Source organism: Montipora foliosa, chromosome 6 (genome assembly GCF_036669935.1).
Source record: "Montipora foliosa isolate CH-2021 chromosome 6, ASM3666993v2, whole genome shotgun sequence".
NCBI classification, from domain to species: domain Eukaryota; kingdom Metazoa; phylum Cnidaria; class Anthozoa; order Scleractinia; family Acroporidae; genus Montipora; species Montipora foliosa.
In genome coordinates, this window is record NC_090874.1 from 21,004,075 (window position 1) to 21,025,090 (window position 21,016).

Genomic DNA, 21,016 nt, shown 5'->3' on the forward strand with positions numbered 1-21,016 from the left:
GTTTTCCGAACAAGTTCCAGCGTGGATTAAAATCGCCGAACGGGGCCGCGGCTTCGAACGGTGGGCGGCCCATGGACACTCTGGGTATTATAACTTCGGGCCTCTTCGCACGAGCCGGGGTTGCACACCGACCCGGGTCAGTTTAGATGCGTCGAATTTTTACGTTTACAATCGCAGCAGCGGGCTGGGTGGGCGTGGGTCAATTCGGCGACCCGGGGCAATTCCTTTTACGCTCGGTTGAAAGGGCTGTGTAAATACTTGTCCAGTGAGGAAACATGCGGCGGCCCAACCATGCAAACCATCAAGGGACCATCATCAATTCTTGATAACGTTATCCAGCCATTTCCCAAGTTTATTTGCTCTGTGCGCCGGCTGCATGGGTTTTTAATGCTCATTGTCCAACAGCAAACAGACTCCAAGCCACCCACCGTGTTGCTACTCGATTCATACCACAGAACTTACAAGCCAGAGCTTACAAACTTTTGGAAAAAATGCATCGAAACTTTTCTTACACGCTCTTCATGCCCATTCGCACTCCGCCATTTTGCTCACACTGGACCGCAAAAAAGAGGGGACGTTCAAAAAGGATCCTGGGTCAGATGTGCCAGTGTTTACATGACGAAATTTCAACCCCTCCAGCGCGGTCAAACCGAGTCCGAGTCCCGCGTTCCAACTACTGTTTTTCATGTTAAACTCTTATAAAAAACATTTGACTGTGACACGGGTTACCCGCCGCGGTGATTCGACCAGGGGGAAACAGCAACCCGGGGTCGTGTGAAGATTACCCTTAATTGATGAGAAAGTGCAGGGAAAGGTTAATTAGTCTAATGCCCCAATTGTAAACCTGGCGAAGTAACATCTGCAAATGATTTGCCTTTCAAGTCGTCTCAATAAAGACCTAACCCGTAGGCCCCGTATCAAAACTCTTGCTGTCAATATATTAATAACATGGGACGTTAAAGACCGCAAACACGGTTAGGGAAGACTAGGGGATGGACTTCAACGGTGTCGCAGCCATCCTTTCTGTGGTATATTATCAGACTGGGTGTACTGAATCTCAGGGGTTCATATGGTTCCCTTCTAGCGGAGGGGCTATTATTTCAGATTCATAAACGTTCAGTCTGTAAATTGGAACCACGTTTGTTCCGTTTCAACCACGTACAATGCTTTTGGAAAGATGCCAGGGCGATTCTCATACATAATATTTGAACAGGGGAATTTGTCCACCTTACCAGTACAACTGATACAAGATATCGTAATAATTGGAATATTATATGCAAAATGTCCCTCACTACTTTATTTGTTACTTATAGCCAAATAAGATATATGGAAAGGCAGAAGAAAGCAGAACTCCCATACACATGAGATTAATGTATATAGGTCTCCTAAAATATTCAATAAATTTTCATTTTAACCATTTGCTGCTCCTGTAATTAAAGGCTGTTTTTCTGAACATTCGAAACCACGGCAAAAAGACCTGTCAAGACCTTGAAATCGTTTGCACCATGGATATTAAACGCCCAATTAACACTTCCCAGCCACTTTGACGTCGCCTAAAGTGGGGTGCTCAAGAGGGCGGAATTTTAAATGAATCTCTCTGGCCGCGTGTATTGTGGAAAGGCGCCTGATTACTATTGGAGGGTCTTTCACATCAAGGTCATCTGGACCGACAAACAACCATTCCTTGTACACAATTCGATTGGCACTTAATCCAACGCTTTTGTATGCAAATGTAAACATTGTTCACAGAAATGGAACACAGGTCTAGGAAATTCAAGTTTATAGAAATCCATGTGCGCTGACAAAAGTGCAGTGTCAAACATCGCATGAGGGAAATACTTTGGGGCAATTTTTAAAACGGGATACGTCAGGAATATCTTCCCTTCGCCAGCCTGTCTGTATTTAAACGGAGACTACGCATTTTTTTTAAGCATTTCTTTTTGTTTAAAGTCTGTCTTTCATAAAACAGATAAGAAACATTGATTTTCTCGACTTGACTTGTCATCACAGAGTTACAGAAAACGGAATGAAACAAAAGATTGTCTGATGTCAATGCGTCAATATTTCTGTCAACAATACGCAAACCTTCGACAGAAAACATCGATCAAACCCAAGCCTTTCGAGACTCAAAGTGCCAGAAAAAAAACCGAAATTAAACAATCACCTTTACAATGGAGAAGAACAAAGTCAACGATCATTAATTGCTTATACGGCAAGTTTTAGTGTCACTTGGCCACAAACCTGTCCAAGACTCCTTGGAGCATGAAAAACTTCGATAAAACAACACGAAACACATTCCGACACTGCAGATTGAACATAAATCGGATTTCCCAAGCAAATAAAAACAGGGGTTTACACCGAAAAAAAAATCAAAATGATCAAACCATTCACTGACACGGGCGAATCAAGTGATGGACATCTTGATTTAAATAAGAACATCTTCAATATTAGTGTGAATTGAACGGATACTTTGGGTTGATAGGAAAACAATCGAAATATCGATACTTCAGTTTTCGAGTTAGCAAAGACTATTAGAGGAAGGCTTTAGGTTCGTTTTATGGCGAAATTGTGTACATTCGTGCATGCACATCGCAAAATTGTTTTGCAAATTCCCTTGCAAGCCGTCAATATTGGTATAAAAGTTGATAATCTTGATTAGATTCTAACCTAAGCAGAGCATATTAAAATTGCAAATATCTTGGTTCAAAAATACAAAGTTGCATTGTGTATGCATACATTCACCGCACCATTGTAAAGAAACCATGTACATGTAATCTTTAACCATGCGTACGATGATTAAATTAATGCTATTCTACAGCATATGTTGCATATTACAAAGCAAGAAAATATCGTATCAAATGTAGAAGTAGCAAGGGCGTTTAATATGAAAGAACAAAAGGCATGCTTTGCAGAAGCGATATCTCGTCAACTATGTGCTGACAAATAATATTAATAGTGATTCCTTTTTGTACATGGCCATTCAACAGCTTAAAATTCTTTTGCTACATTGAAAGAACATCGCTCGGTCGCGTACCGCTGTATCCACTACTGCACTTCAAAGTTCTTACCTCTTGACCATTATACTAAGGTAGAGAGAAATAAATTTCCCAGCTACGCGAAGTCCGGGCCGGTCACAATTTTAGTACAAAAGAATTTCGCTTACCTTTTGTTTAAGCGCCGATTCCTGGCGATGAATTTCCTCGAATGTGGCCATCGAAAGCGTTCTTCAAGGATTGACCCCTACACCAGAAAGGAGAGAAAATCGAAACAGTTGTCGAGAACGCGAGACTGGGGCACTCTCACGCGCGACAAACATGCACCCACCAAAGAAATGGTATTATCAGATGAAGACACGAATTGAGCTATCACTGGAATGCAAATCAAGAAGCTTGTTTGTTTTTTTATTCTCCTGGATTTAGCGCACAAAGCTCAAAAGCTGAAAGTAGTGTTACGTAGGCGTGACGTCAAAATGAACTTGATCCCACGCAGTACATCGTGACACTTACTGTGAGTAACACTGAGCTGCTGCGCACGTGACGGGCTGTTTCTAACGAAGAGCTTGTTTGGTAGACGTTCGTTAAAATACGCTTTATCGCGAATTAATATCAGTGTGCCAAGTAACTTGCACATTTTTTATTGCAATCAAGGGCACTATTCATGGAGAAGAGCTTGAAAATCAATCATCTTCGAGCATTGTCACTTAATTTTCGTCACATGTCAAATACCGAGACAGCTGACACTAGTGCCTGTGACCTAATAAAAATAGTGACGTTGGAAAATTCAGAGAGAAAAGACATTACAGGTTCTGAGGGGCTACAGCAAGCGCCAATATAGCTATTAAATCGTGACGGAGATGGGTCGATTCTCTAAGTAATTTATCGATATGTTGCGTTACAGCAAACTTGGCAGACCCTGTGATACCCCGTTGATAATCTATGTTAAACCCACATGGAATAATCCACTTAGAATTTTACAAATATTATTCCTCAGTTTCCTTCGTTGTCAATCCACCTACGCTCAAATGTTTACATTCAGCAGATAAATCCATCGATAGTAGTGGTAAATGGTGCAATTCACTGTGTTTTTTTTCAAACTGGTAAATGGACATCTCGGCCTTCGTTACGTAATCTTACATTTTCCAGTGGCATGCAAAAATCGTTTTAGAGCAAATGAATAAGAATTCCTCTTTTCTTCCTGTATTTCCGCTGTGCTCTCAGGCTTCCTAAGCTAAAGTGAGCTAGTATCGTACTTTCATGGGACGGATTAACAAAACACTTCTGCATATTAGCTTTGACAACGTCGTCGTATGAAAGTCGCTCGCGTTTGGCGCTTTCATTGAGTTTGTCCAGAAAGTCTGACTTTTGGCATGTCAGTTAGCCTTTTGTGTTTTGAACTTTCTCGTTTTCGTAACCAAGCGAAAATAATAGCCTTTTCCTGGCCAAGAGTGCCACTTGTAGTTACTCTTTTTCTTTTCAATGGGCCCCCCTCGGGGATATAGCCGGAAACGGGGATTGAGAAATGTTGTCGCGTACGTGAAACAGCACAAAAAGCGTGAAAATTCTTACTTTTTTTCTTTGTCTTCTGTTCGATATCTGGAGCTAATATGCAAGAGATGAGCGAAAATGAAGCCGAATTATTTGACTTTTGGTAAACTGCAAGTTTTAGGCGGACGTTTTCCGAAAACGCAATACTCAATTGTAGTGTGCCACACCTGGGAAATATCTGATTATACTTGAAATTGGGGCTCGTTTCTCGTATTATGAGATGAAAGAATCCCCGGCATTTAAGCTGATTCACCGCCTTCAAGGACGTTGTTGACCGAAGAGATTAGACAAGAAACCGATAGTGGGAGACGATAACGTTCTGTTCTCATGACAAATCACGGCTTCAGTTGTTTTGTGGGAAGATAACCTAAGATAAACACCTCTCAGTTGCTAGACAGACTCATCTTTAGAAATCAAACTTTTAAAAAGCGTGCGCGGACGATCTGATTTTCGCTCCTTCGGATAGCATCAATTTAACTCCAGGCTACAAGCAGGAAGATAAAGACTAACTTAAAATACTTATGTAGCACTTCTTGTTGTTCTTTTTGGTTTGTTTTTTTTCCTCCTAAATTGTAATTTTCCGTGTCGCGGATTTTGGGTATGTGTCCTTGACATTGAGCAACGACTTCTTCAATTCGTTCATTCATCGAAACCAATCAAATGCCCTGAGATAGCGGCAGTTTTAAATTTATTGCAAGTGATAGATTTCATAGGAAATAACTGGGGAGACTAAACAGGTGATAACAGTGGCTTTGTTGTTGACCGCGGCCCTCTCTTAGCTAATGTCGCATTCTTCCCGTTTCAATTTTTGTTTGACAAGGTAAAAACTCAATAGAGAAGAATACAGACAGCTTTCCACATAAAAGCAGATATTCTAGGACTACAGTCGAACGTTTAGAGTGATAATTTAACTGGACGAGAGCAGAACCTGTGACATTAGCACTGAACTGAGACAAGCTATGTACATCCAGTGAGCTGATCAGTAAAACTGCAGTATGTAACGTTAAATCAAGGTCAAAGCGGGTGCACGGAACGAACTTTTCATTATTTATTGGGAAGAACGACGCCCAATTTGTTGCTTACACGCAGATGGCCCCGCGGAATATCTCTTTACGCCTTCAGTATCATTGGAAGGTGTTAGCTCAAGCTTGCCACATTAATTGTGACTGAGTCAGTGATTAGCTGTGCGCCTTAAATGAGTGTTTGTCAGGTTTGTCCTATATATGTTACAGCAGACTGAGTTCGGTGGCTGTAAGTTGCAAAACGGGTAATAAACAAGTAAAAATGGTGACAACAAAGATCCCAAGTTGAAGAGTGCATGAAGTAAAGAATATCATGAGGAACTTTCATTTGTTATATCCGGATTCTTTTCGACTTTTGGAGAATTTTTTCTTGGGTACTTCTTATTAAGTAGTTTATTTACCGAGGCACACAAGTAAATAACCTGTGTGTTTGCCGTCATGAAATAGAATTTACTGTCATTATTACACCGCGATAAATGGTCATAAATGCGACCGAGTTATTACCAAAACTTTCCTTAGATACTGAACTCTTTCTCTCTGCGGCCGCAGATTAACGATTTTTTTTCTCCAAATCAAATTTGTTATGATTTTCCAAATTTTGTCATTGGCTTATGACCGTTTACTCAATAAATCACTTGAGTGCTGGCAGTATTTTGTCCCTAGACCAAACATTGCCACGCCCTTTTATATCAGGACGAAAAAAAAATAAGATACAGAATTTATAGTTACAGGAAGTGAAAACAGAATTAGAAATCTCTGAGCTCTTTGAAAAATGAAATAGGAGTGACCACAAGTTTACGAAAAGATTTGATAAAGGTAATCTTTTTGGAGAGATGGGCGCGGGAGATTATAGAGAAGCAAGGTTTATTAATTTATCGATTATTATCAGATAATAACTTTCCTATTTCCATAATGCACGTGCAAATTCCCCATTATTCCGATGACACATTCATTTTACAATTTGTTAGATGTAGTCTGCATATCATCATGTCAAGCGGTGAACGGGGTAGGAATGCGCCAGCAATACCACCAGCTACGTTGGCTAGTTAGACGCGATTAAATTGTTCCTTTGTTGACATGCAGTATCTGTATTTTGCTTGAAGGAGAAGAATGAGAGGCGCTTAGAGGAAACGGGGGCGTGTGGACTTATATAAGAGATGGATATTGATAGAGCTATCAAAGCAGAGGATTTCAAGTGGATTTTAAATTTACCTGAGAAGAGAAGCGGTGGTCCGTGATGCATGCGACGAATTGTCCAACACTTTTCCTCGCAAAACAACTGAGCTTTGTTCGGGAGACCAGAACGTGCATATATTCTTTAATTCTCTTTTTTTTTTTTCAATTTATAAGGTCGTATAATTTTGGGGTCGGCTAACCTGGCTGAGAGGCTGAACGTTTTTCACTTTTTTTATTGGTGATTTGAGCCTGTCTTAACTGACTCTCAGCCTGGGTATGTTCTGGGTATGTTGCTAAACTTTTGTTTAGTCTTAGCCCTAAGGCGAGGGTAAAACATGAAAGCTGTTTTGACGCTACCTAAAATCAGTTTAAGTGGAATACCTCGTTCGCACTTCAAGCAATGCAAAATCCTCATCTCATTTCACAACTCGATGTTTTGGGGTGTTTATGGTGTTTTGTAAATTTTTGGCTGATTTTTTGGTATATTTGGGAGTTTTTCTCAAAAGAGTAGTTAAATTTGGGGAAATAAGAAATAGTGAAAATTTATTGTAGTTGAGAAATTAGAATTGGACGTGAAAAATTGGTATATGGACACCCAAACAGTCCTCTACCAACCTTGGAGTGCTCTTGGTTGGGGGGCAACTGTCTATTGGTGTTTTTTTTTTCATTTGACCCTTCCTTAATTTTAGCCTCCTAAAATTTCATTGAAATTCATATTTACCACCGCCTTAACGTTCTTATAACAAAAAGGTCGCAGTCTTATTAAAAAAAAAAACAAAAACAGGGGGGGGGGGGGTTAGGTGCCGTGCTGCTTGTTTAAAATTTCAATGTTGAGAAAACATCTTGAAATGGACAGCATCTAGATTCAAGTATTTTGTAGTGTCTCCCGCTGCGGTCGAAATGATTACATGGAGAATTTCAGCCCGAGTTCTGAAAGAAATGCTATTGACATGAAAATGGCGATTACATGGTTTCAGAAACCGGCTAGGATTTTCAGCCCGGCCAAACGGGCTGAAAAATGCGCAAAAAGTCCATGTAATCGAAATGAAATCTCAGCCCGGGCTGAAATTGGAAAGTGAGCATGCGCATCAATTGTGTTTTCGCATCTCAGTAAAGTTTCTCACGCAAATTTGCGATTTGCGCCTGGGGTTAAATTCATCATGTAATCGCAACAAAATTTCAACCCGGAGGGCGGAGCGAAATTTCAGCCAGGGCTGAAACTCACCATGTAATCAGCCCCTTAATCTGGGTAGTATCTTGAAAACAAAAGGCTAATATTTTTCGCTCGTTCTTCATGAAAATATTTTGCAAATTATTTTTCATATGCTCAGAAAATCATCTTCGTCACATGTTATGAATAAACAGGTGGATTGTAGCACAAATTAAACCAGTACCCTTCGTGTAGCTTGTAATTCATTGTTTGTTGAGACCGAGCTTTGAGTGTGACATTTCTATCAACAGACTTGGCCAGACACAAGCAGCTTGTATCTTGACGTTCTTATGGCATGCAACTCATTTGATCAAAGAATTTAGTTTTTAACGATTTAATACGAGCCGGAAGACTTACAAGTATTGTCAAAGAACAAATAAGAACTCATTTCCGGGTGATCTAAATGTTGCTCGCGTCTGTTCCATTCTTCGATACTGGTGCAAGCGGTGTTTCAGGGTAATTAAACAAAGAATTGTGCAATGTCATGGCCAGTTCGCACCAACGTAACATATGTTGGGCCCTTAATTCTCTAAAAACGTTCAGAGTCCAGCGAAATCGCTGATTCTATATAAATTACTTAATTATGTCAAGTAACCAGTTACCTAGAACCACACTCGATGTTCCCTTTGACAGAAATTTAGTCTTTACCCGTTTAAACGCTAGCTTTTCACTGCCATTTCCTCCTTTTTTAGTAAATCAGTGTTTGGACAGACCGGTCTTTATTGTGACTTATTGCAGGCTTATCTTGGATCAAGAGATATCTTGCTCGACTTTAGTAACTTACGCTGCTTTATTTGATTCGAGTTTAATTCCTAGCGTCGCAAGGTCGCTTCCGGAGGGTTGAAGTAAGCTATTTTTTTAAAGTTTTACTGAAGGGAAAACCGGAAAACGATGGCTTCAGCTCTTCAAACTTAACAGAAATTGGTAAGTTTTACATGCAATCCTTCGATTAATTTTCTTATGATCTAACACTCACCTGCAAGTTGTTATGTTTGTTTACACCAAAATCAATCAATGACTGCGGTCAACTCTGTGGGGTATTATTCGCAGACGTGAATTCACGTAAAAGCCTCGGAAAGCAGTGGGTGGAAACCACTTCCTGACAAATGACAGCTCTGTCGGCAACTTGTGCCACTGCTCTTGAAGGTCACGTTCACGTCCTTGAAATTCGCTGCTTTAAAAAGAGACGGATGTATCTTGAATTTGTAAAGCCTCTCTGGGAAAAAATAATTTCTTTTCGTGAATGAAACATCCTTTGAGGCTCGGGCTACTTCGCCAATTACTAATTAAGATGTACCGAAAGGTTAGTCTAGACTTTTCTAATGGCATATTATAAAATCTGGACTGGACCCAGCTGGACTCTGGAAAGTCAACCAAAAAATTCAAATTAAAAAAATTTTAAAAAAGCAAAGAGCAAATTAATTCTAAAGTTAGTATAGATATGTCTCTGAGAATCCCACTGGAAGACAAGAAAACGAATGATTTGATTCAGACTTCTAAGAGGACCTTCCAGTTTTGAAGATTGGTTGATAACAGGGTAATGCAACAGCTACCTTTTGTCTTTGGTGGCACTCACCGCAATATCTGCAGTTGTTTATACAGGTGAGATACGTGTTCTTGTTAGCTTACTCTATCAAGCGCGACAAGATTGAACAAAATTCGGGCACAGCAGCGATTGGCCTCCTCATTCTCCACGCGACATTTTTCCTCTTGCACCAACAATACCGCCGGCTACGCAGGCTAATGCATCTATTAATGTTAAGCCCGAGGGCGGGGGGACCCCGGGCACATGTGGGGCATTTGCCCTCTATTGCCTTCCCCACCCTCGGGACTAAGAATCTGAGGACGTTTGTTTTTTTTTTTTGCGTGGAGGGATGGGACCAAGTCCCATCGTCCCTTGTGCTCGTCTGTGCGCCGGCCATCTTGGAATTGAAGTAGCGCGGCTGAACCCCTGAAAGACGGCTGTTTTTAATAGAGGTAAGCACTTGTTTTTATATTTATACAAAAAAACTACTTCTCACTACTTATTTTCGTCAGGCTCGCTTTTCGTCAGAGAATCAAGCGTTGGAATTCTATTAAATATTTTCTATCCATTGACTAGGAGAATACCTCTCTTACAGATTACGACCGCCTGTAGAACAGGGATATTACTTCCCCAAGGTGGGGATATTTGATCTGATTTGACCAAATTTTGGGGCCCCACGGTAGGGATTTTGACCAAAAATTCTTCTGAAAAGTCAAATGCTCCACATATGCCCGGGGTCTCCCCCCCCCCCCCCCTCCCCTCGGGCTTAAGGCATAAGCAGCGATTGTATTCACCTGTAGTCACCAGAACTCTAATCATCGTTTTTTTCGGTCTTTGAGGTGAGGCTTTCACAGTTAAAAGCTAAATATTTTGAGCAAGAGCCGATACAACGTAGTGGTGTACTATATTTCGGCTGGCCAAAACAGCCTTCTTCAGGTTATATTTAATCGTTATGGACGTAATTTGGATGCAAGAAAATTATTCTCAAAGATAAGCCTGGCAAACTGAATGAATAGAGCGTTTTGCGCTACTTTGCCTTCTCTTAGTCAGAGGTCAAGAGCAGTAATAACCTTCTTTGCGCCGATTTTGGGATAAAGCGACGACATCCCCGTGACAGGTAGGTAATTTGCGGCTGATCAGTTCCCCAGTGTCACGCAACACAGTAGGCATGCTATAGCGATGTTTCTCGTGACGCCACCCATTGTTATCAATATGGTAACTAGAACCTAATTGGCGGTTTAAACAATGACTTGTTTTGTTTTGTGGTGGGCAAATTTGAATGTCAAAAGAAATGTGACGTCAATGTTTGTAAACAAAAATATCGCTATTAGTTGGTTTGACTAACTCATCGACAAAACTACTTATTTTTTGAAGCAGAGAACAGTGTTCCTGCCTGTTTCGTGTTATCACACAGACTTCTTCAGGGAGTTTAAAAAGATAGCATAAAGGGACAACTTTTATACCTGTGCTTTGTAGTATGCATTACACTCGTGTGAATGTGCGAACAAAATACACCGACAGCAAAATTACACGTAATTCCTGTTATCATCAATCAATCTGAAAACCTCTTTGTAAAAGGTCCACATGACAGTCTGAAGCAAATCATTCGTTTTCGTTTTTTTGCAGTGGGATTCTCAGAGACAAAATAAAATGCGATGAACACAACAATAGTAGCTAAATTAGTTTGCCGGGTTCACTGCGTGAGTTCCAAACAAGCAACACTTGTGCCTTTTTCGTCATCCTTTCTGTTCTCCGGCCTACAGATAATGATGTTGCTTATATATAGTAACTTAAGTCTAGAGTGAATTTACTCTTTGTTTTTTTGTTTGGTGGCCCTTGGATTCCAGATCCCAATCCCTGGATTCCGGATTCCGGATTCCGAATAGTGGATCCCGGATCCCGAGTCGTGGATTCCAAACTCACGGGTCCACCGAAATGGATCCTTGATTATATCGAAATATGTGGGTTCTGGATTCCATACAATGGATTCCGGATTCCAAAGCCTTACATTTGCTGGATTCCAGAATCCGGATTCCTTTACATCCGGCGAGATACGTATTTCCGTGAATAGATGCAGACATGAGTCGGAAACAAGCAGAATCATGACAGAGAAAACAGCTGACACGTCGATTTTGTAAAGGAAGAAAATTGTTTTCAAAAGTCTCATCCACTGAGTGGAATACAGTAAGTTCAACCTTGGTTGGAACATAGAAAAGTATCGTGGTCCATATCGTGCAGATTCTATAGTAAAACTATTCATGCTCCTTATTGTCAAGGGAATGTTGAAGTGTTTGGGTTCAATGCGGGTAGTCAGTGTCTGGCAATTGGCCATTTTGTGCTCTCCTATACAGTCATTATAAGCAGTTGATAAGTTCCCCAACAGACTTGATGAATGCAGTGAGCGTAGGAAACGAGTTTGGACACTGGTTTATCAAGACATGTGCATTTTATGATCTTATGTTAACAAAATCACCAACAGAAATCAGTTTTCAACACCACTTATCAGATTCCAAGAGTCCAGTCCAAGAGTGGGAGTGGCAGTGTCCTACCTCCTTGCCAAATGCTTTTCAAAACTTGAGCACGTATAACTGTTTCGTTTATTTTGACACACTATGAGAATTTCTCTAACAGGGCAAGGGAATAAAAGAGACACTGGGAAAGAAATCGGTCATTTATGCTTAACAGTGACTTGAATTCATGTGATTTCCTATACTAATTTTACACTAGCTTTCAAAGATAGGTGGTGTTTTCAATCACCGTGGTTTGCAGTTTTCAGTTTTCATACGTACTCTTCCCTAAGGAAACTTCCATTGCAATTTCTCTCAAATCTTGTCCTGTAAAAATCTCTGTGCCGTTAAAGGTATCCCGAGTAAACGCTGACTTCAGCATCTTGTTAACAAGTTAGGAGAGGAGCCGTTGGGTTTTTCGCTTTTTAAATCGGTTCTTCGGTTTTGGGCCAAAAAGGTTTGCCTTTCTCGGTTTTGTTGTCTATTCTGGTTTCTTGGTTTTTTAGTTTTTGGCAAATATACGAGCGGTTTCTTGGTTTTCGGTTCGTCATCAGTAATGGTGCCCTTCCGTGACCAAGTGATTTTTATCACGTGGACCACGGCATCTAGAGTTTTTCACTATCGCAAATGACGCCTAGCATACAGCGTATGCGTCTTATAAGGAGCTCGAGTTACCCTTTTTGCGTCGTCCGAAAGTTCTGGCAATCGTTACGGGTTTTGATCAAAAACGTACATTACGTAGTCGTCCTTTTTTCTCCCGAAAATTGTAGAGGTGTCTGCTTTAAGTGTTTTTAAGAATGATTCTCAAACCAACTTTGGCGAAAATGGCAGAAGTTATAAATTTTCAAATTTTATGCTATTTCCAGTTGACTCTTACTCAGCTCAGTAAAATTCTAACGTTCCTCCATAGACCGATTGCATAAATGGCGGCCAAAAACGTATTCTTTTGTTTATGTGCTAATTAGACTCACTAGCCTCGTTTGCATGGACAAAATACAATAGCAATGTCGTTCGAGAGCGAGGCTAGTGAGTCTAATTAGCACCCAAACAAAAGAATACGTTTTTGGCCGCCATTTATGCAATCGGTCTATGCGGTTTACAATTTTTTCGCAATCTTCAGACTCTTCGCTACTTTTTCTAAATACTTTGGAAATCTGTTAAGAAAAATGTCCAAAATCTTACAGCGCCTCGAAAACCTGAATTCAAATATTCGAAAATTCTAGCCCCCCCTCCTTCCGAACAGGTGTTTTATCGAAAATACTCGTTGGGTGCCCCTGACTTAAGAGTTGGCCTACGTTTCGTCTTTTGAAGGAGCAAAATGGAAACACTTTATACCCTCCTGATGGTATGCTCAGCAATCGCAAACGTCTTACATGAAACCTCGCTTGCAGAGAGCCAGAAAGTGATCTTTCTTTCGGTCTTCTAATCGCCTTTTAGTTTTACCAATATAGAAACTGCCACAGTCCCAACAGCATGTTTTGTACACCACCTTCAATTTTTGGGATCTGCTAAGACGGTCCTTTCAGGGAAAAAAGACTTATCTTTTGAAAAACGTTTGGCAGCGTTTTCAAATCGACCTAGTTTCGCCAACAGTCTCGATTGGTGTCATGTAAACAGAAGGCGTAACCGCATCGAAAACGATGCGGTTGCAAATGAAACCGTGACCGCGTTCGTGTAAACGCAGCCTTAATTCGCACCTTGACCTATCGTTGTTTTCGTATTTGTTCTGATTCTTCCTTATTATGTTCTTGATTTAATGAGATTGAAAAACTATTATTACAAAATCATTAAATGGGCATCCCTAGGGCATTCTTAGTTTTAACATTAATGACGTCCTTTACAGAGTAAAGATGTCTTTCGGCTGGTGTCAATTCTTGTATTAATATATTCTATGGTTTCGTTAATCTTACGGTTGTGGAGCGTTTTTGAAACGATACCGTTTCATCTGTCGTGTAAACAGCGAAATCGCATCGATTTGAATACTGTTACTATTTTGGCGCGAAATTTGCATCGCTCGATTCAAAATGGTGAAATTAGCACGTAATGCAGCACTCCGCCCTTACAGCATCACGACTTTGGTTTTCTGGTGAAAACGATTCCGTACGGGTAAACACTTCCAAACCACATCGATTTTCTTAGGAGGCAGTGCGGACCTGAGGTTAAGGCACTTGCTTCGAGATCCGGAGATCCCGGGTTGAAGACTCGTTCTGACCACTCGTTGAATTTGTTTCTGGTAGTCCCTGCATGGTTCAACTTCTCAGCTGCACTTGTAAATAAAACAAAATTTTTAGTTTCTAAAGAACCTGTGGTACTGCGTCGGTTGGGAGATTGAAACAGAAATTGATTTTATCAAACGAGTTAATAAAGGTCGAATAACCACCGTGAAAGATTTGGAAAGCTGACGTTTCGAGCGTTAGCCCTTCGTCGGAGCGAGCTAGTTTGCCTCCGGCCAGTTGGGAGTCTTAACTGAGTTGTTGTTGAATGTTCTTGTCTGTCGTGATTGTGTTTCATTGGCCCTGAAGAGCCCCTACGAAACCGTGTCAACCGTGTAAACGCTGAGTCTTGTTCTTTCGAGCTTTCGTGGTGTGAAGGAAATTTTCTCTTGAAGGAGCCTAATTGGCGACACCAGGGCCGATCCAGGAAATTTGTAGTTGTCTAGCTGACAACTGAACTATAACAAACTGAAATTAAATGACTTTTCTATGATTAAAACACTTTTTGCTAATTTCCCCAACGTTTCTACGTTTGGGATGCAATGTTAACATTCTATGACTGTGTGGTCCCACTGCTGCCTTTTTCGCACCCTCCACCCTATCATGAGGAATAAACATCGACAGGATTATTTTGAATCTTCCATGCAGTAGTTCTTAAATACGCAGGGCAGAATATATTTTCAATACAACTGTATCATACTTAGCATACACAGAAAATCATACCGATTTTTCTCAAAAAGTTGAGCGTATTCTTCCACAAACTCCTCTTTTCCAAGGAATACAAAAACTTATTAAACGAACGAATTTACTTGTTTTTAAAGAGAAGCAAGACGAAGATTCATCGGCAATAAAAATATTAAAGTGTTTGCCTTCTTAAATCCATGCCCTAAATCAATCGATGTACTGATTTGAATAACATTAAAAAGGATTCCACAAATACCTGTTCACTCTAAACCAGTTCAAAGTGGAGCGAAACAATGTAAGTCTGAACTTGGTCAATTTTCCAAATATTTATAATTTTCATCAAACTTGTTTATCACCTATGTCCAAACTATAATTTTGTCCAAACTAGTTTTCCAATATTTAAGGACTGTGATAACTGTATTTATTCTGCTGAAAATGTGGTGACCGGGAAAAGAACACTTTGCAAGAAAAAGGGAAAAAAGCTGTGCTCGTTTTTGCGGTTTTTCATAATGGCCGACAAGTAACATAATACAGCAAGTATTTTCTCATAGTTCGTAAAAGTCAAAATACTTTCACAGTATCCTTTAGTAATTAGAAGTATAGCCCTATTGTCTGGTGGAATCTCATTAGAATTGGCTCACATCTGTCCGAGAAGTGGACACATATATGTTAACTATTTGATAGTAAAATTCCTGCTACGAAGGGTGTCATGATCTTTTAACATTTCGTCATCCCAAATGTCATTTACCTTTCGTCGTAGAGATGTAATTGGAATATCCGAGAAAGTTCCAATTTAATAGTCCCCTCATCCACAACGACGAAAAACGATCATGTACAAGTTCTCAGCGTGAAATACAGAAAGCTATTATGGTATTTAAATCCTTAAATGGTCTTACACCTGAGTATCTAAGTGAGCTGTTTGTTAACCGTTCTGATGTAACTGAATATCTATTGAGGGACTCAGTAAACAAACTTGCTGTTCCATTGCCCTGCACCAACTTTTTGAAAAACAGCCTTAGTTACAGTGGTGCGGTACTTTGGAACAGTTTACCTTCTGATCTGCGGCGGGCAGAATCTTTAAGTGACTTTAGTCATCTACTCAACTCATTTTATCCTCTTAAGTAATTTTTGTATTTTAGACACGGCATTCATGTAAAGCAGTTTTTTATGGTTTTGGATTAGATGTAGGATTGGATATTGTTAGTTGGATATAGTTAGTTTAATTATGTAATTACATATGAATTAATAACTGATGAATATACCGTGTTGAAATAAAGATCACAAACAAACAAACAAACAAACAAACAAACGTTCACTTGTTCCTCTTATTCAAAGTCTTATCATATCTCTCAGATAGTACGGGCGATTCAATTGGCCAATTCAACGAGCCGTATTCACAGTACACCAATTTTTTGTTGGCTTGATTCAATGATCTGGAGATGTAACAAATATCTTCAGTTGCGGCTGCCTGTTTTTAAAGTAGTTCACTCTGTTTGTCTCGTAATGGAGACTTTAAACTAGGGAAATAGGTGGCCGTAACCAACAGTTCCGTCGGCCAACTCGCCATGTAGTAAAAGGTGTACACTGGTCAAATTGAAAGAGATTACAATTAAAGCGGCCATTCTGCACCGGAAGAAAAGCATGCAGTCACTTTCAGTGCGGCCGGGTGAATTCGGTGATTTAGAGGTAGTAAAAGAGGCCAAATCGGTGGCGGAAATTAAAAAAGCGACGATTTGACAATTGTCAGCTGAAACTAGTGTCACACCCGAGCTCCCACGAGTCTCGTATCACGCTCAGTGGTAGAGCATCCGAACAAATAATCGGAAGGAAAATCGTACGTTCGACTTCAACAAAGGAGCACTCGGATTTTTTCCGAATATCCCCGAGTGACCGTCGAAAAAAAATCGCTCTTCACTTGTTTCATTACTTGTAAGAAATTTTTTTATTGCTTCTTTATTGCCGCCTGCCTTTCCTTTTGTTCTTTGTCGAATGCCTCTTGCTGCCTCTTGCACCTTTAAACTGGGAAAGCAGCTATATCCACCCTTCCTAACAACCTTTTAAATATTGAACTGCGAAGTCCAACAAATTCCAAAACACCTGACTCTCGAAGGGCATTACTCCTCTTAAAACAGACTGATGGGCCTCAGAAAGTTGGATGAAGGAGAAAATGAGATCAGTTTGCTGCAACAAAAGTTAGACATGTACACAATGTCCTTCTTCTCCGGCCTCTCGAGCCTTCCATTCTGTGCCTACTAAATTGCTCATGACTGACTAACGCCAGTTGTGTAGCTTGGTAAACGGAAAGAAGAGAGGCGAGTTTTTGATCGTGGCAAAACTTGAATGACATATACACGTAATGATATTCGTTAGCTGTATATGTGGGTTTGTATATAAGTCAAAGTCCTTGTTTGACTGAAGAGGATTATGCTTTCCTCTCCCCCTTCCTCCACCCAATGATTTCTTCAATAATTGATAATCGCATTAGTTCATGGTTCATTTAATTCACAATATTCACAGCGTTGATGGACTAAATAAAACGTAAAACTTAACTTACTTTACACCAAGGGTTATCTATGCAACAGAAAATACAATAAAGGTTTACCAGATGAGTGTGATGATAAAAATTTAGTATACTAGGCTTTCTATCTGGTTATCGTCTCTTTAATTAAGAATTTAAAAGGAAAATGAAACAGTGAACTTACACAGCCTAAAAATGCATGTGAAAATTGGTAGACGTTAAGAGTATTTTTTTTTGTAAAATTGTTTTAATTTCAGATGTGAACATAACGGATATACTAAATAATGTTATTTTTGGTTGTTCCAGCACCTTTCTAGTATTTACCCCATAACTGTGCTTGCGTAAAATCGGACGGTGTAAAGGGCAGGTTGCATGTTAGAGCTGCAGGTCATTGTTTTACCATAACTGAAACAACCCAAATCTTTACAAAAATGCTAACCTTCGGCTTAAACATTATCTAAAGCAGAGTGTTTAGGCCTAATGTTAGCATTAGTAAAGGTTTATCTTGTTTCAGCTATGGTGAGACAACGGCCGGCAACCTGCAGTTTGCACCCTCCAGCGAAAAATTGTCTATCATTCCTGAGATGGTTTCGTTGCAATCCATGTCTGCCGCCATTTGCAAAACTGGTAGTTTCCTATTCTGGACCTGGAGCCAGCAAGAGGAAGCTGGCACGTAAAAGAAATAAAAATGATCCTGATTTTTACTTCCGCTCACATATTTTTTCTTGGTAAATAATCTGGACCTACGAGGCTATTGCATAAATACATGTTATTTGATGGTTCAACATAGCATACGCGCGGATATTTTGCGAGTTGGGTAGTATTTTTCCAAGATTTATTATTCCACTACAAAAAAGGTGTTTTTTAAAAAATCCATCCTATGTCCTTCAGGGTGCGAACAATGTAAACAGCACAAAAAGCCAACCAAATGTCCTTCATTTGATTGGATAAACAAAATGACGAGTAACAAACGATGGCAAGCTAAACTCTCAGGCTTTGCATCGTGTTGAAAAAAAATTATTTCACTGAAAACTTCCGTTCCGTCCGTATTTTCTCTGTTCTAAGCCGGTCAAACCGGGACCTTACAGTGTATTACCGTCTCATATTTTCCACGTTCCCTTGACCAAATATGGCAACACTGCGTAATAGTGGAAGAATAAAAAATATTTAAAAAGGCCTCAAGAACTAACTTATGTCCAGATATGCACCTAATTAGCTGCACGCCCAATTTGACATTCAACACAAAGTGTCCCTTTAAAGTGCTACTATGACCAAAACATCAATTTTTCTTTTTCTTTGGATATCAAAACTATATTAACTAAACTCTAAGTGACCCAAGTTATAAGCCTTGATTAAAAACTAGAAATTTCCTATTTAATGGTCCGCCATTGCTAACCTTAAAATCTTTAGAGAGATGGATCAAGGAGACAATGGTGTCAAAGACTCATTTGTTTAAGAATGCAATGCGTATGTACGCGGATGAATTCAAATGCAGCACGGGAGTTTCGGGCTTTCAGACATTTAAAGTCGTGTTTTGCATTTATAATAAGCTTAGTTTACACTCTGAAATTTTAAGCTAGTGAGTAAATGACGTCAATCTTCCCTAGATCCAACCGTCTGAGGTCTAACTGGTAAGTTTGGAACGAGAGTAATGGCGGACCGTGAAATCCAAAACTTACCCTCAAAGTAAACAGCCTTTGGAAAAGAATCAAAGCCCAAACGTTTGCTAGTCAAGTTTTAAGTAATCACACTTTCAAAATCTGAAGGAAAAAGGAAGTGATTTTTTGATCATAGAAGCACTTTAATTAAGTCTTGGCCTTTGCTACCTATTCCCAACAATAACCTTAGGGTGAAGGAACTCTGGGTAAATGCAGGTGGTTATCCTTACTTGAAGAGCAGTATTTGGGGTACACTTTTTGAAGTTCATTGTCTGTATTCCGAGCCACGAGTGATGTTGAAGTTGGGGGGAAAAAAGAAAGGTGACACTTCGTGACGCTTATTGAAATCCGCGTGCATCCAATTAGGGATGTGTGTCCTTATTCCTTGAGGGCCTCTATGGCAACCTACCGTCCATTAGGTATAAACATTTCACAGTCAAGCTATGTCACGCGTGACCAGCACTTTTGAAATCTGAACTGAGTATTCAAAATCTGTGTGCCAGTTTTGAACTTTCCTCTCGAGATTCTGAATTCCCGTTGGTGTTATATAGGTGAAACTGGCCGTTGCTTTGAAACCCGCAAGAAAGAACACGTTAGGAATGTAAAAACATGTGCTAATGGGTCAAACATTGCGAAACATGCGTGGTCTTTCGGTCATCGCATTGATTTCAACCATTCTCGAGTTATAGACAAAGGCTCTTTTCGTGTTAGGAAAACTCTAGAGGCCTGGCACACCTCTTCTACCAAGCATGCTGACAATAACTTTAAGCCGATTCCTAATCAGTATAAAATTCTTTTTAAACAATAGCCACCATTTTTCATACCTTTACTCTGTTCTTTTTATCATTTTTATCTCGCCTTTTCTGTATATATTTCACTAATTCACATTCAACGTTTTATCCGTGGAAGGCTGTAGATCGACAGCCGAAAGCTTATATTCTTTTTGAAAATTTTTAGCCAGAGAACGTTTTTTATTGTATTTTGATATTTTCCTTGATGTATCGAAAATAGTTAGCTATGAACTTTCGTTTTATTATAAAATAAACGGTGTTTGAGAAGTGCTAACTATTTCAAGCGTATGCACAGCACTTATCCCCTGTAGACAGTGTCTTTTCTGCAGGATAGCACTATCAACGTCATGAAAAACAGAGGCCAAGACTACTATCTGCCAAGCCACTTTTTTGTTGTTACAACATTGCGATGAACACACGTACAGCATCACGGAAATAATATACCGGTATTTTGTAAACCTTCTACATATTTACAGACTTTGCCCTGCCTTTATAATTTAGCCTGAGAAAGGGGGGAAATGATAATATTAAATAATACGAAGTACTCCTTACTCAGCTGAAAGATAGAGCGACTTTCATATGACATTGAAAAATAAACGTAAAAACAGAACGTAAACAAAAATGCAAAATATTTAATTGGCTTATCGAACAAAAACAAACGAGCGCGAATTTTCATTGGCTTAGCGAACGTGGATACAAAAAAAAACGTCATTTGAAATGCAGTTATATGATTGGACAACCGAACTGTTTACTGCCCATATTAGGAGTTTCCTTGGCGGGAATAAGGAGAAGCCTTGTTTTAATGTTGGCAAACATTGGTCCGTAAAACAAATTGCTAACACTTTTTCAAGGTCATAGAAAGTCGCTCTATGAATAATCATGTTGTTTCTTACTGGCAACTCAAGCAATGCCAATACTTTTTGTATGAGAATGTAATGTTCACTGAAAGACAGATGTGCCCCTTCAATCCTACAGGATTAGTTGTGCAAAATCATTATCCAATCTGTCATATATCCAGTAAAAGAGGAGTTCTTTCACCATTTCCTGTTCCTTTTGTCTGTCTGCAATTGCGTTGACAAATGGGACAAGTTTCTTTAATTTCCATCCACTTCATTATGCATCTGCAAATTGATAACGATGATGATAATTACAATGGCAATAACAACTA

The 21,016-nt window shown here is 39.7% G+C and overlaps 1 protein-coding gene across 2 annotated transcripts in view; it reads right to left on the minus strand.

Moving 5' to 3' along the window:
- Positions 1 to 17,357: 17,357 nt before the first annotated feature.
- LOC138006949 (RING finger protein 24-like) overlaps positions 17,358 to 21,016 on the minus strand; it is a 27,356-nt gene continuing 23,697 nt past the window's right edge. For both annotated transcript variants that reach the window (XM_068853590.1, XM_068853589.1), the window contains exon 6: positions 17,358 to 20,969. In XM_068853590.1, the coding sequence (XP_068709691.1) occupies positions 20,855 to 20,969 (115 nt within the window). In that variant the 3' untranslated portion in view covers positions 17,358 to 20,854. The remainder of the gene's footprint in view (positions 20,970 to 21,016) is intronic.